We start from the raw sequence: 15980 nt of genomic DNA on the forward strand, positions 1-15980 counted from the left end.
CCTTGTTTCAATGTAACTGGTTTGGAAATAAACACCAAATAAAATTACTAAAAGCAGTATAATGTGGCTCAGGTAACTTGATGCTAGACTTAGAACAAGCTCATTTATGTTTGAGTTTAAAGAGAAGAAATTCTTAAATTCACGCTATGCGTATGAACCGTTATCGCAACGCTAACCACCTTCCCTCACTTAACAGATTAAAAACCAGTTTGCAGAAATAAGAAAAATATTACCAGTTTCCGAGATGGATATTCTTTTTTAGAAAAAACGTCCCGTTCAAAGGGTTATTTGTTTCTCACTTGATTTACTTCACTTCCGCTATTTTATTATTTTAATTAAATTACATTTCTCTGATTTTTCAGCATTGCTCAAGTCAGTGATATTGATTTTGTGTAGTAATAATGTCTTTTGGGAACTTATTATTATCTGCTCTCTTTTTGCTTGATTCCAGGCAAAAGAGCTTGTTTTCTTTGCGTTCGAAGACTCAAACTGCGTATGTTTTTTCAGTCAAGAATTACGATAGCAATTATTATCATCACTTTCGATAGAATTGCCTGATTTTGCAGCCAAAATTCAAACTAAAATAAAATGCCATCTATAATTAAAAATAATTATGCAGTAGGCGCCGCTTAATGTGATCACGGTTAATGTTATCAGAATCACGAAGTCCCGGAACACTTGTATGTTAACATACGTTAAAAAAGTCGGATATTGTAATCAGTGTCTTCATTTATTGTTATCACTTTTTCATAAACTTTCAATTTTTTTCTCCGTTTTTGTTCTTCAATTAACAGAAATACATAGGCAAACCCTGACGAGACTAACTTTCTGTGTAGCATTTTGCGGATTTCAATAGCAGTTCAAAATTTTTCTCGGAATGAAGCTTCATGTAGCAGGCATTGATGTAGGACCTCCATTGTTGCCATTAATTTGTAAACTATTAAAGAACTGTGTCGAGATTGAAAACAAAGCGAAGTTAAATTAAAATTTAAACTACTAGCAAAACCATGCTGGAAAAGACAGAAATGCTAAATGTGCTTTGAAACTGGTTTACGAATGCCAGGGAAAACGATCATATTTTACTTCACCTATTACTATGTGATTAAAAATTGCATAATTTAGCTTTAACTTATTATAATTCAGATATTTCCATTCTGTTAATTTAATAACTTATAATTTAAAACTGCGTTCAGTTGAGTCATTGTGATTTTAATTTGAGGTTGCCAAAATAAATGCACCTTAATTGGAAAAAAATCATTATTTTGTGTCTCCTGGATTCTTTTTGGTTATTGTTATCAGTCGGTTATTGTTATCAAATTATATTGTCCCAAAGTGATCACATTAAGCGGCGCCTACTGTATTCTATCAAATAACTATGTTTTAAAGATACATCTAATGGACCATTCCGTGAAAAAGCTGCCATTTTCTCCCACACGTGAGTGACAGCTCATATATTTCAGTAAAAAATAATACAGTAGAATTCCAATTACCCGAATGAATAGGTACAGAGCACCATTCGGACAATCAAAATTTCGGATGTTTGAAGTTTTTTTTTTTCCAAAAAAGAGGGTCTATTTCAATTAATTACTGTACGTATGTCGAAAATGGAGAAAAGAACTATTTTTAAATAAAAAGAGATTTTGATTAATCAAATGAAAAGACAACCCTTTTACACGTTTAGCGTATTTACAAGTGCTGTACTGCTGTACATTTGTGCAGTATTTTCGTACCGTACTTCATTGCTGGCTAAACATCTCTGTCAAAGTAAACAGATTAGCTTCGTAGAGGGAATATCGCGTAGACAGACTCATTATTTGCAATACGTTTCCGTTTTAATTTTATTTTTTGAAATTCTGAAAGTAGTTCGGATAGTAGGAATTCGGATAATTGGAATTGTACTGCAATTTTAAAAGGTATAATGAATAATTTTTTTCTCTTTAGTAATGGACATACGTTTGAGATTTCTTCAGCAAAACAATTTTGTTCATTACCTTTTAAATCCTTATTTTTATTGAATTCTTTTAAATCATTATTTTTATTGAATTATATTTGAACTGTCACGGGCGGAACAAAATATTTGTTTTTCCGTGGAAAGGCCCTAACTTTGACATATTCAGTAAATATTCTGTCATTATTCAAAATTTTTACCGCTACATGATTTTAAGCTGATAGTTGTAGGTTATTCCATGCAATGGGTATTAAGAAGAATGCATAACAAAAATGATGAATTCGATATGCAATATTTTTTTATGGCATAAAATGACGATAAAGAATTATCTATTGAAAATTTTGTAGCTTAGCAACCCTTTTATCAGATTCCACGGTGTTGTCAAAGAACAAACGCTTTAAGTATACTGTTTCTAGCAGTTTTTGACTTGAAAAAGATAATTTCTGTTTACTTACTCATGTGAAAAATAGACTTATTACTTCCATTTTGATCTATATTCCTGTTCCGACGTAGGAATTTTTTTCTTTGAATTAAGGATTATCTTTATTGTTATTTGGAGCAAAGTTTTTAAAATTAAAAGACATTTCTTGTAAGCTAACAAAAGGAAATGTAAAAGATGAAAAGAATTTACAATATGAAAAGTTAATGCTACGTTTTTTTTTTTTTTTTTTTTGGTTGGACTATAAAACGAGTTGGGTTGGGCTGGGTTGGGGAAGATTTCGATTTAGGGGGCGAAACTACAAATATTGCCGACTGATAAAATATGAACACAGATATACAGAACTGCATCTAATGAGAAGATACATAAAACATCATTATATATATATATATATATATATATATATTTTAAATTTGTATTTTTTCAATGATGTCTCCAAATTTGCCGAATCTTCAGACAAAATTTGCCAAATTAGGACGTTTTGGGAGGCAACGGTGACCTTCCGTTACCTCCCACCGGGGCGTCCCTAATTGTGAATATACTCATCCACAGCACATGATGGTGCTCGCTGCACCATGCCATTGCGACTACTATAAATGTCATGCATACTACTATCCGTCGATACCACTTCCCACCAGCGTACCCCCGCCACGACTCACACAGCTTCCTCTCAAGCCCTGATTAACTGACTGCAGTGGCTTTAGAGTTCACAAAAAAAAAAGATTAAAACAGATTAAGTGTAACACTTACATTTAAAAACTTTAACTGCAGATATGGTGACCTGGGCAGGTGCGTCACGAGGGGAGATTATGAGAAGTCACTGTGACCTCCTAAAAAATTTCTTATGCGTGAAGATTGAAATAGGACTGCAATATTGATTTTTAAAAATAATTATGCCCAATATCTCCTCTCATTAGATGTTGGAATGTAAGCATGCTCGTATTTTATCATTCAGTAAAATTTGGAGTTTCCTTCCGTACCGTACACCCCCCGACACACGCACCAAAAAGTTAACTTCGGAGCGGGTTCCCCCCCCCCCCCCCCCCCCCCCCGGGTCTAGGTCCGTCTCCGTGCGACCATGCCTCAATCTGGCCCCGTTTGCTGTTTGTAAACGGGAAAATACTGTACTTGTTTTCTTTAATAGCACAAACCAAAATAGTGTGAGATGGAAAATTTTCGCTCTATAACAGTGGTTCCCAACCTTTTTGAGCCCATCGTACCCTCTAGAGGTTGACTAATCCTCTATCGCATCCCCTCCCCCGTCCTCCTACTTGAAAAAACCATAAGTTGGCACTCGTGAACGTTGATATATTTTTGAAAATATGATGCTCAATTTCAATTTGAAGTAAAATGCATTTTTTGAAAAAGCAATTTTGTCCAAACTGTCTTGAACTGAAAATAATAATAATAAAATAAATCAATATTTCACGTTATTTCCTCCTCCCCCCTCTTCCTTTCTTTTCCAAAACGAGCTAATAGGTATTTGAAGGGAAATACTTAACTAAGAACATTGACGTAATTTAAAAAAAAAAAAAAAAACATTTTATGAAATTATTTATTACTATTATTATTATTATGAATTGAAATCTGGGAGAGTTAAAAACACTGGCACATAAAATTAAAATAAATAAATAAAATTTGCAAAGGCATAAACTTCGCGATGAGTGATGAAATGCTTCCTTAAGGTTTAACCGCAGTGTAAGGATGAATCTCCTGCAGGGCCGAGCCGTTCCTATGAGCAAGGTCGTGCGGTGCACGACGACGCCAGAGGCAAAAAGGCGCCGAGCTTTACCGATCAAAACTGCTCCAAATGTGGGGGATCTTGAACCAAAAAAAATAAAATTGAACTTTTTGTTTTATCTAATGGTGGCGGTGAAATTATACTGCTCATTGAAACTAAGCAATCCGTCTCGCTGCCCATCTAAAAGGAACAATTATTGCCTTGTTGTGTCTTAACATGCGATTCAAAAGCGCAATTTTTTACACCGAAAACACTTCAACACTGAACTAATGTATGCTAATTAATGCATACATTAGCATTTTTCTTCCTAATGTGAAGCCGTGAATGCTATTTCCGTATGTCTATTATAATACACAAAGTTGAGCATACCAGGAGCAAGAAATTTGCTATTCCCCATTTTGGTTCTTGCGTTGAATATATTGTGTTATAATTTGTGTAATATTTCTTTTAGTGACTCTGGTAATTCGACTGCTTCATGTTATCATACATTAAAAAAAAAAAAAGCTAATTTGCATATTATTTTCTTGTGCGTAATACTTCTACACCGCAGGCAATAAATTAGGTAACCTTTTTAGATCCGAAAAATAACGACTTAACCATAGTTACTCCATCCTCCCCGTCCCCCTACTTTTTTGATGGCCGACATTCGGATGACTGTGGTGGCCTGATCGGTTAAGGCATCGAACTTATGACCGGAGGTTCCCGGGTTCGATCCTAGTCGCTCGGAGATCAACCATCTTCATTAATGGTGACTGAGGGCAGGGACGTAAGTATGTTCGTAGTCACAAAGTCCTCCAAGTGAAACAATACCTCTGGGGGTGCTGGACCAGGGATTTTTCAGTTTCTGGTCTGGATAAAAAAAAATCAGAGCTGTCTTCAGGGTCTCATCCAACTGGTTAAACTGTAAATAGTGGTAGGTACGGGGGTACCCTGGAGTGAAAAAGTTCATAAAGGCGATCAAAAAGCATTTGCACGACGGCGCCAAACAGGCTCGGCGCGGGCCTGATCTCCTGAACTTAGTTTCTTTTTCTTTCTACGCTTGTGATTCCTTGTTTGACATCTGAACAATCACCTTCGTATGCGTTTTCAATTTCGATATTTGCCAGCTTTTTATTACTATTATTTTATCTTTTAAGTACTCATCGCCCCTATGCCGCCCCTCAGGAATTTATTTCCCTCAGGAGGAGTCAAATCGCACCCTATGGGGACGATCGCTCCCAGGTTGGGTACTGTTCTATATCATGTAAAAAATCATCACGTGCACTGAATAAATAAATAAAAAAGAAGAGAACGAAAGCATTCCACAAATGAAATTCCGCGAACCAACGTAAAACGGGAATCGTGACCAAGCGTTACGATCTCAATTGTTTCTCAGAACGGATCATTATTAACGGAGAAAAGTTTCTACCATTTTCCGTTCTACTATCTGATATTCTAATATGTTTAGACGTTACGCTATGCTTGCATGACGATGACACCACTATTTCGAATTTTATGATTTATCGTGTGTAACGGTACGCTTTTATTATTATTTTTTACGACAGTTCTCCCTCGCAAGTTGTTTATGACTGCGCATGAAAAGCGAAGTGTCCTTCGCTCTTCGGAGTTTGCAGCTATCGAAGAAAACAACGATTTCAAATGTTCTAATTTATTTGATAACTAGCGGTACCCGCACGGCTTTGCCCGTAATAGAAAATTAAAAGGTCATTTGATTCGCCATTTACAAATGATGGATGATGAATTTCTCGCCAATTTGCTATGTTAATTTGCTCGCCCATGTTGTGGTAATTTGCTCGTCCATGTCATGGTGATTTACTCGTCCATGTTTTAATAATTTGCTCAGTAAAATGTTCTTAAAATTGGAATAAAAAAAGAACAAAATCGAATTTTCGAAAAATCGCTTCGAGGTACTCACCCCTATGCTACGAACTAATTCTGTGTCAAATTTCATGAAAATCGACCAAACGGTCTAGGATCTATGCGCGCAAGAGACATCCAGAGACACAGACATCCACAGATACAGACATCAAAACTTTCAGCTTTATTATTAGTAAAGTTAAAGAAAAGATATAGATAAAGAAAGAAAGATAAAGACTACACATATGATAGTCAATTGAAACGTTTTTTGTAGCCTATGTTCGAGTTACGCAGTGAAAGAAAAACACAGCAACAACACAAAATGAATGAAACTTAATTAGTTTTAAAGGCAAAACTCGGATAGAGCAGGAAATATTTTACAATTGCTGAGTGTTCATTGAAAATAATTTTCAAAGCAAAAGGTGGAATTTCAGCAGACAGTTCTGTGCTTTCTGTTGCTTTAAACAAGTATTAAAGCTATCTATATTGCGTTTAGAAAACAGAATTTAAACACTTAAAAAGTGCAGAAAATAAAAATTTTAAATTCTCTTTGAGAGCTTTTAGACAAAAGGAGGATAATTATTGTTATACGTTCATTACTTACTTAAAGTTGAATAACTTGGTTTTTGTCACAAATTGTCTAATTTATTGGAATGTGTCTTTCAAGGATTACTAGTTATTAGTAAAATTTTACAATATGTCAAAAACTATCTCCTTGTAGGTCTTATATTTGTATCATATCATTCAAATCAAAAGCTTCCCACATTTCATGTTCTCCTCGGAGTTGCAATTTTATATTCACTAAAATAAAACACATTTTACCACAAGTAAAAGATAAATTTCTGATAATAATCTAACTTTCATGCATAATAATAACCATAACTACAACAATAAGAGGTTCTGAAAGCACCTAAAATGTAGAGATTTAACTAAGGAAGGGTAATCAGGAGGTCCATGAACGTATTCCTTTCCTTTTCTGTTATCAAAGGTGTTCTAAAATTGCATTTTTAGAACTTTAATTTCGTAATAATTCCGCGAGAATGTTTTAAACATACCCAGACATCATCGAAGGTCATAAGAATTTTCTTTTTCTTTTTAAACTTCAGTTTCAAAAAATTAACGAAGGAAAGTCCCTGACCCACATCCCTTCCTTGAACGTCATCAAAGATGGACTACACTTAGGACTTGAATTCCGAAACATTGCCGGTGCAAGGTTCTTCAAGGGAGGGGCGATAGCCCCCATTCGCCCCTACCTTGTATTTGCCCTTGGTTAATGTATCCGAGATTAAATCACTAAAAAATAACTTACTAATTATACATATTGGAAAAAATCAATATCAATTTCAAATCCTTACCTCTTTCTTTTCAACCGATCTTGAATCCACGGGACACTGGAACCTTGCAGCTCGCACCATGCCCACACACCTCCCACAGAATCCATGTCCACAACGAGCCCTATTTAATGACGAATCTAAACTGCTACATCGCCTGCATCTGTATTGAATGGGACAGGGTTGCACGAATTCTACATTTTCAAGCTGGAAGCTGTCATCGACCATGTTGCAGAAGTGTTTTACGAGCTTTGTTCCAGAGTAATCCCGTTTCTTCCTGAAAATATTTATAAATGTGTGTAAGAAGGCAATGAATGCGATGAAGATGACACATAAACAATGTTAGACCTGAAAGTACGGTACTAATAATGTATCAAACGATCAATCGGATTAGTTATCTAGTTACTCAATAGATGACGCTACTTAAATTATGTATGAAAAATATTTGATTAAGGAGTAAATCTCATTTAGAATTTTGAGAAAGCGAATACCTGTCAATTCTTTTAGTTTTCCTGTTCTAGGTCTTTGCAGTCCGTTTCTGGAATAATTCATTAACGATCCTTGATTATTAAATTAACGATCCTTGAGTAAAATAACATCTTTCAAAGCAAAGGGATAAATAACATTCCAACTCCATTGAAAGTTGTAGGTCTATCGAAATGTCGGGTGATAATTATATAACTCATAGCCAATCCCAGTATGGTAATACAAGATACTGATAAAGAGTATTCCTTATTCCCAGCACAACAAAAACAGTTTCAGCGGTTGTCTTCAAACGCAATCGTAAGCTACGTGCGGGATTAGCCAACTGTGTATAAAAGTGAAATTAAACCAGCTTTTGATTCATTTTAACTTTTAAGAATGCATTCTAATTATTTTCCTTACTTTATCACATTTAGTTTTTTTTTTTTTTTTTCCACAGAATTTCTCGCTTTCATTTCGTTATCTGGTTACGCTTGTCGGACACGGCCTTTTTTTTTTTATAGTTTCCTCCTTATTTTTATTTCAGTCAATAACGTGATCCCACACTGCTATCATGGGAAACCGTACTCCTTATTGTGCAATCTTTCTTTTTTTACTTCCTTTTACAAAAAAGGAAGTATTGTATTCGCGGAAAAATTTTCACTCAAAAATTGGCCTTAATTCCCATTTTGCTCACCCCCGAATGAATGTTGAGATTTTTTTGCGACCCGACCACACGTGGATATGTGCTTAGGAACGTACAGACACCCGAAATATCCATTTTGACGATCCTCGAGTTAATTACAACGAGTTTTCTCGTGACGTCCGTATGTACGTATGTATGTGCGTATGTGTGTATGTACTACGTATCTCGCATAACTCAAAAACGGTATGTCCTAGAAAAATGAAATTTGGTACGTAGACTCCTAGTGGGGTCTAGTTGTGCACCTTCCCACTTGGTTGCATTCGGATGTTCCTAAGGGGGTCTTTTACACCTTTTTGGGGGGAAATCATTGTCAATTTCAATGCTAACTCAAGTGGTGTTATAATTTGTCAGACACTTGTCGATATATCACAAAACTTTTAACCACCAAGTTTTGTCGCCAACTTGACAAAAAAAATTGCGTTTTTTTTTAATTTTAAATTTTTAAGTCTGGTTTTAATTTGGCCAATGTTGGTGATATTTAAAGAATTGAGCACTGAATCACATTGCTTACTCCAAGGCGCTATTATCATTAAATTGGCGTAAAAGGAAGTCATGTGATGAGCACATCAGCTCGTTTTAAGTTAAATACATGAAGTCTCCCCCCCCCTACCTTTCGTCTATAGGAGCGCTCTAAACTTAAAACTTTTTGGGAGTTCGGAAAGTCAATTTAACAAATGAAACTCGAAATTTTTACAAATGATGGCAATTTTTACAAATGATGGCAATTTTGCCAAAAGGAACTCATAATTTTGCCGAAGGATGATATTTTTGCCGAATGGAACTCTAAATTGTGCCGAATGATCAGAATGTTGCCGAATCGTCAGACAAAATTTGCAGAGTTCGGAAAATTTTGGGAGATCACAGTGACCTCTCGTGACCTCCAATCGGGCACCCCTGCTCCCATCTTTATTTCATAACTACCGTGAAATAATGATATGACAAAATGATATAACAAAATTTGTTTCTGAAAAATTCATCTTTCCGCAATCCAGCAGTCAGATGATGAATCCGTGTAAAAAAAGTAACGTTGTATGAATTTCAGTCGATTTTATCAGAACTGTTTTCTCACTACTAAATATCATAGAAGAACAATGATCCAAGTGAATTTAATTGGCATATTTCTAAACGGTTATCCCCTTTTACCGTCACGTCCACTTGCGTGACATTTGAAATAATAGAATCATTAAGTAACATACACAAGTTATGACATGAAACATTGTATCCTTTTAAACAAATGAAACAACCTGTAACAAACTTTCCAAGTGTAACAAATAGATCACTTTACATTTCTCAGCCAGGAGCACTCCGATGGGAGGTTACTGCGCCCTCCCAAAAATTTCCGAACTCGACAAATTTAATCTGACAATTCGGCAAAATTTGGTGTTTTATTCGGCAAAATTATCATCATTCGGAGAAATTTGGAGTTCCATTTGGTAAATTGAGAATTTCCGCCCTCCTAGAAATTTAAGTTCGGGGCGCCCCTGTTCTCAGCTTGTAAATTCCTTGACGATTATTATACTGTTTAATTTCACTTTTAAAACTGATTAATAATTAATACTACTTTTGAAAATCTTAAATAAGCATTTAGGATGTGTTTTGAAAATAACTTTCAAACATATGTTTCAAGAAGTTCGGAATTATTTTACTTTCATACGTAAATATTACAAGAAGTTTCGTCCAAAACTAAACAAGCCTACTTTCCCGAAAACCAGCATCGACTTTCGAGCATCTGGTCAATCTTCTCTTAAATAGCAAAAGGTGCAAACTATGTCAAAAATACCTTTTTAACATTCAAAGTTGATTTCTAAAAATATAATATGAGGCAGTGAGAAGCAAAGGGATGTAAGTGGAGATTTTCAAGTTTTGAGTAAAACGCGTTTAAAGATAACGTCCTAGGTAGGCTTTCATTGAAATTTTTTTTAAAATCATGCTGTATAGCAGCAACTGCCAGGGCTACTAGTACCATCTCTTGCCCCAAGACAGAGGAGAGGTTCACCTATCATTTGTACTGGTTTCTCCAAATTTTTAATTTTGCCACTTACATCCCTTTACTTCTCACTGCCTCATATGACTTTCTAATCTGATGAATAGATACGTAAAAAATAAATAAGCGAACAACTAAAGTAGTAGCAGTTTTTAAACATATTTTTTCCCGTTAAAAAATGCTTTAATCGTTTTAAAAAAAGTAAAAGTAAAGAATATCAAAATAAATGCATTTTATTTTAAAAATAAACCATCGTTTGTTGCTCTTTTTAAGCACTTATATTACACTTGGCCTGATTGTCACGGAAAAATCTGAGGCCTGCTTTTGCTTATATCTCAGTATCTAGACCACTTAGAGACTTCGGGATTTCACTAAATGATTTGCGCAATCTTAAGGTACAACTTAACGCTGAAAAACTAAAATTCTAAAATAAAACTATAATTTCGGTTAGGATGGAAAACTGCAAATCTTAATATATAAAAATCAACGTCCTGAGATAACATATATATATATATATATATATATATATATATATATATATATATATATATATATATATATATATATATATATATATATATATATATATATATATATATATATATCTTACTACTATTATATATGCGAAAGTTTGTATGGATGTATGGATGTATGGATGTATGGATGTTTGTTACTCTTTCACGCAAAAACTACTGAACGGATTTTGATGAAACTTTACAATAATATAGCTTATGCAACAGAATAACACATAGGGTAGTTTTCGTCCCGTTATGGGGGGAAAAAAACCCCTTAGGGGGGCAATAAAACACAATTTTTGTATAAATTCTCTAATATTGGGATGAAAAAATACTTGCACATATTTACATTATATGTCCATCGAAAGCTCTGATTTTTCTGCTGAAGATGGCACCTAGAAGAAATTTCTAAGTAGAATAAAAAACGAGTTATGAGCTTTTTAGTTCCATGTTCGAAGGCTTTCCTCAACTCAATACAGTATCTAGTGTATCATCTCAACTCCCTGTCGATAACGAAAATTGTTGTATTTTTGACTATCTTTGCTTTTCGTGACTGTTCAAGGTTTTTCTCAAGTCAAATCTTGAAGTAAGATTCTTGCACAAGATTGGCAAATAATACATGATTTGGCTGATCATTTTCTACTTAAACGGAACTTTAATGTAATTAATGGTTTTTATTATTATTTATGCTGATTGAATACTTACTCATTATCCAATCAACGAGCGCAGCTACTTTTTTTTAATCACTTCGTACTTCATTAGCCATATACAGAGAAGGTTTTAGACTCCATGTTAAAAAAAAAAAGTATCAACAGATTAATCTTTTTAAACATGAGAAGATTAATAATTTCATGTTTTGGAAATTTGTATATGCTTAAATATAGTGCTTTCGTTTCTAAAGCAATACTATTTTGTTCTTTATACTTATTGCTATTTTAGTTTTATGGGTAAGGAAGAAACTCGATTCTTAATCACGTCAAAAATATGTGTTTTAAATTCTTTCACTTAAAACAGAAAACAAAAGCAAGTAACGATTTTTTCTCATAATTATTACTGACCCAGGCAACGCCGGGTATTTTTGCTAGTATATATATATATATATATATATATATATTATATATACTATATATATATATATATATTATATATATATATATATATAATTATATATATATATATATATATATATATATATATATATATATATATATATATATATATATATATATATATATATATATATATATATATATATATCAACGCACAGCCGAAACCGCTGAAGCTTAAGACTTGAAATTTAGCAGGCATGTCCGCATGATTACAAAAGTAACCACTAAGAAAGGAATTTTCGAAATCTCAATTAGTTCGGGAGAAATTAATTAAAACCCCTTAATTTCTGCGAAATTAAAAAACTGTCATTGAAATTCAAATCCCTTATTTTCGAAGGCTTTCCTCCATTCAAATCATTATTCAGTACTTCATCTCAACTTTTGGTCGATAGCGAACTATAAATTTGATATTGTTTTTGTTTCTCACGTGATTCTTCGAGGCTTTTCTCAAGTCAAATCATAATGTTTCTGTCTTTTGCTTTTATTTTTTCAAAACTAGAAACGAAGTTTTTAAGAACATCATCATAGACGGACTTTCCTTTTGAATTTAGAAGAGTGCAGTTTCCTGTTAAAGTTTGCTTTGCAATAAATAACCATTAATAAGTCACAAGGACAGACATTAAAAGTAGCAGGGATCGATTTAAGAGAAGACTTTTTTTCACACGACAGTGTTATGTAACTTGCTCCAAAGCCAGTTCATCAAGCAGTTTAATAATTTTAGCACCAGAAAAAAAAACTAAAAATGTTGTATACAAAGAAGTTCTAGCTTAAACATAGGTATAACAATTAAATGTGGATGACCTGTGTTTGCAAAGATAATCAATACTTTAAAAGGATCGTTAATAACAGTTAAAGATCGGTTAAGGACAAGGGCATATATATATAAGGATGGGTCTCGGAATCTTCCCAAAATTTGAAAAAGTTATAGGTAATAAGTAATTATTATAGGGGATTTTCGAAACTAGATGCACCAAGCACTGTTAACCCCTGCTAATTCCATTACCCGAGCAATGCCAGGTACGGGAATGCTAGTTTTATATAATTTTCCCATTAAATGATTAAATATAACCCATTGTTACAAATATTCGTTGCCCTACAACAGTAATATTAATAGTAATCATAATGAAAATTATGAATGATGGTTTCTCTTGAGCAAGTATGAAATGTATTCCCTCCTCATCTATGCCAATAATCGATAACGAGGCTAAAAGTAAAGAGACATATTAGGATCTTTATCATGTGCGTCTTAAATTTATAATTTTTGTCAACATCGATAGCACAGCTCTTTCTGATTAAAAAAAAAAAAAAAAAAAAAAAAAATGCGAATTTCTTTTTCCGTTCGCAGAAATAAAATAAATAAATTGAAATTTTAGAATGAGTTGGAGTCGGGCGACTAATTTTGGAGTACAGGAGTCGGAGTCGACAGTTGGCCTCCCTCACGTGTAAGAAAGTCATCAAATTTATTCCTGTTAGCTAAAGATAGGTTAATCAAGAATATTGTGCACAAATTAGTGCTTAGATAATTTTCAATTTTAATAATTTAAAATGATAGAAATATTAATTCGAAATCAATGTTATCTACCTCACTTATAAAATTTAATTTTTTGTGTTTATCAATTTATTTAGTATATTTTGTGAAAAGGTCATTGATTACAAACAATAGTTAAAGCTGAGATGAATAAAGTTTATATTCAAAAAGTATATGTTGGTCTGTGATTTATTTCAACATTCCGATGTATCGGACTTTTTTTAAATGGTTTTCTAAAATATTCTCATATATATATATATATATATATATATATATATATATATATATATATATATATATATATATATATATATATATATATATTATATATATATATATATATATATATATATATATATATATATAATAGCCGATGATCGAGTAACGCGCGTGTTTCAACAATGAAACTCACGCCACGGCATGATAATTTTATAATGTGTTTTGGTAATGTTTAACATGCAGGGAAGACTTATTTTGTGACAAGGCTGAACTCGATCGGGTAACTTAACTGTTTTACTGGTAAGACTGCGTCATTTTAGGGGAATGAAGAAACGAAGAAATGGTCAACAATATAAACGCTACCTACTGAAGTTTAAGGTTAATCCACTCTGGTGTTAGGGTTAAAATTTCAACTATCAAAATTCACGCAAAAGGCAATGGCTGCGTTCAAATGTAGAAGCAAATTTTCACCCGTCATACTATGACTAGTGAAAATGACGGGTTGTCCTTTTATAAAAATTTGAATTTCACTCAAATTTCGGCACTTATGAATACGGCACTTATGATATACCACATGCGGAGAGCGGAACCTCTGTTTCCAAAAGTTCCAGGCATGCCTGTGATTCCGTGGGAAGAGGGGGGGGGGGGGGTCAATTGCACCCTCCCACAGGCACGTCATTTAAGGGTTAAGGGCAGGGGCCGACTAACTAAAAGTGAGGCCCTAGGCCCACAATGCTTTAGAGGCCCCCTGCCCCTCTATTTTATCACTTTAAATCGACGCAAGATAATGTTTAATATTTGTTTAAAAGAAGAATTTTTACTATTTTCACAAAAATACATGATTTTTTAATGCTATGTATAAGTTATTTTTTAACTTGAGGCCCCTTAGGAAGATGGGGCCCCAGGCCCAGGCCTAGTTGGCCTGTGCCTTAATCAGGCCCTGGTAAAGGGGGATCAAATGCGGCTTGTTCAGGAAAAATAATGTTTTTCCAAAAAGCGGCCGGTTTTTTTTTTTTTTTTTTTTGGAGATAAAATATGTATTGATTATATATCTTTTGAACTCCTTCCTCCCCGGAAAAATTTGAAATGACCGGCGGGCGTGCTTTTTGTTGTTTTTTTCCGTTAAAATTTGCGTTGAGACTATACACCCTTTGCCTCCCTCGCAAAATTCGAAATTACCGGCCTGCGCGTAACACAGGTTGAAGACCTCTGAATTAAGGCATTCGATATTCAGATACGTTTGTTGATTAAGCATTAATACACGTTCATTGAATATTTGTAAAAGCACTTATTTTGGCGAGGCATAATGTTCGAGGTTTTCGCGAACATATCGTGATCGCGAAAATTTAAGCCTCCCTATACATTTTTTTTGTCCTATCAACTTTCGGTTCTTAATACTTAAAATTCTTCCGAGTTAAAATCTCTTCATTTCAGTTAATTTGTAGGAGCCTCACTTGAACAATCGAAATTTGTTGAAAGAATAAATTCCATGCTAAAGATCGTCTCAAAAGAAACAAATGAATGAAGATATTATTTTTAATTCTTTCTCCATAATAGTCTTAAATAACTATCTTAAATATTATTATTTAGTTTACATTCTGTGTTGAATTGCTGAAAATAGAATATAATTTAAATTCAATTATGATGCAGTCAGCAGAAAAAATAATTTTAATCAAAAAGATAAGGAATATCTTACCTGAGAATGTACAGCTGCTGAAAGAATTCATACGTATTTTTTGAATTAGAAGCGTAATCCTTCGTTACACATTTATTGTATCATTCATTTCTCACTTACACTTCCTTTGCCGATTCACTAGCTTCTAATACACACCGAGCATGTACACAACACTGTTCGAACTTTTTCCCCTACATTTTTCACCTGTTGGATTCATGTTTTTGTTTTCATTCCAAAAGGAATACTACGGAACAGGTAGAAAGATTTTGAAATTAATCGACGTAAGAGCGCCATCTTTTGGTAAGAGTAAGAGATAAAAGAGGATAATCTCTGACTCACTCCTGAGAACAAATTCTATTTTTTAAAAAATCATGATATTTCTTTGCGTTTTTAATTTATTTTTCTGTATTTCAGACAACCGCGATGTACTTGTTTTTATTTACATTTTCATTGTTTTTTGTCTTCC

The 15980-nt window shown here is 33.6% G+C and overlaps 1 protein-coding gene across 1 annotated transcript in view; it reads right to left on the minus strand.

Annotated features, from left to right (window-relative positions):
• LOC129219849 (TNF receptor-associated factor 6-like) overlaps positions 1-15734 on the minus strand; it is a 67330-nt gene extending 51596 nt beyond the window's left edge. The window contains exons 1-2 of the mRNA XM_054854159.1: positions 15536-15734; positions 7341-7593 (exon numbers count right to left, since the gene is read on the minus strand). Of these exons, the coding sequence (XP_054710134.1) occupies positions 7341-7544 (204 nt within the window). The 5' untranslated portion in view covers positions 7545-7593; positions 15536-15734. The remainder of the gene's footprint in view (positions 1-7340; positions 7594-15535) is intronic.
• Positions 15735-15980: the final 246 nt, after the last annotated feature.

The sequence above is a fragment of the Uloborus diversus genome, chromosome 4, assembly GCF_026930045.1.
Source record: "Uloborus diversus isolate 005 chromosome 4, Udiv.v.3.1, whole genome shotgun sequence".
Lineage (NCBI taxonomy): Eukaryota > Metazoa > Arthropoda > Arachnida > Araneae > Uloboridae > Uloborus > Uloborus diversus.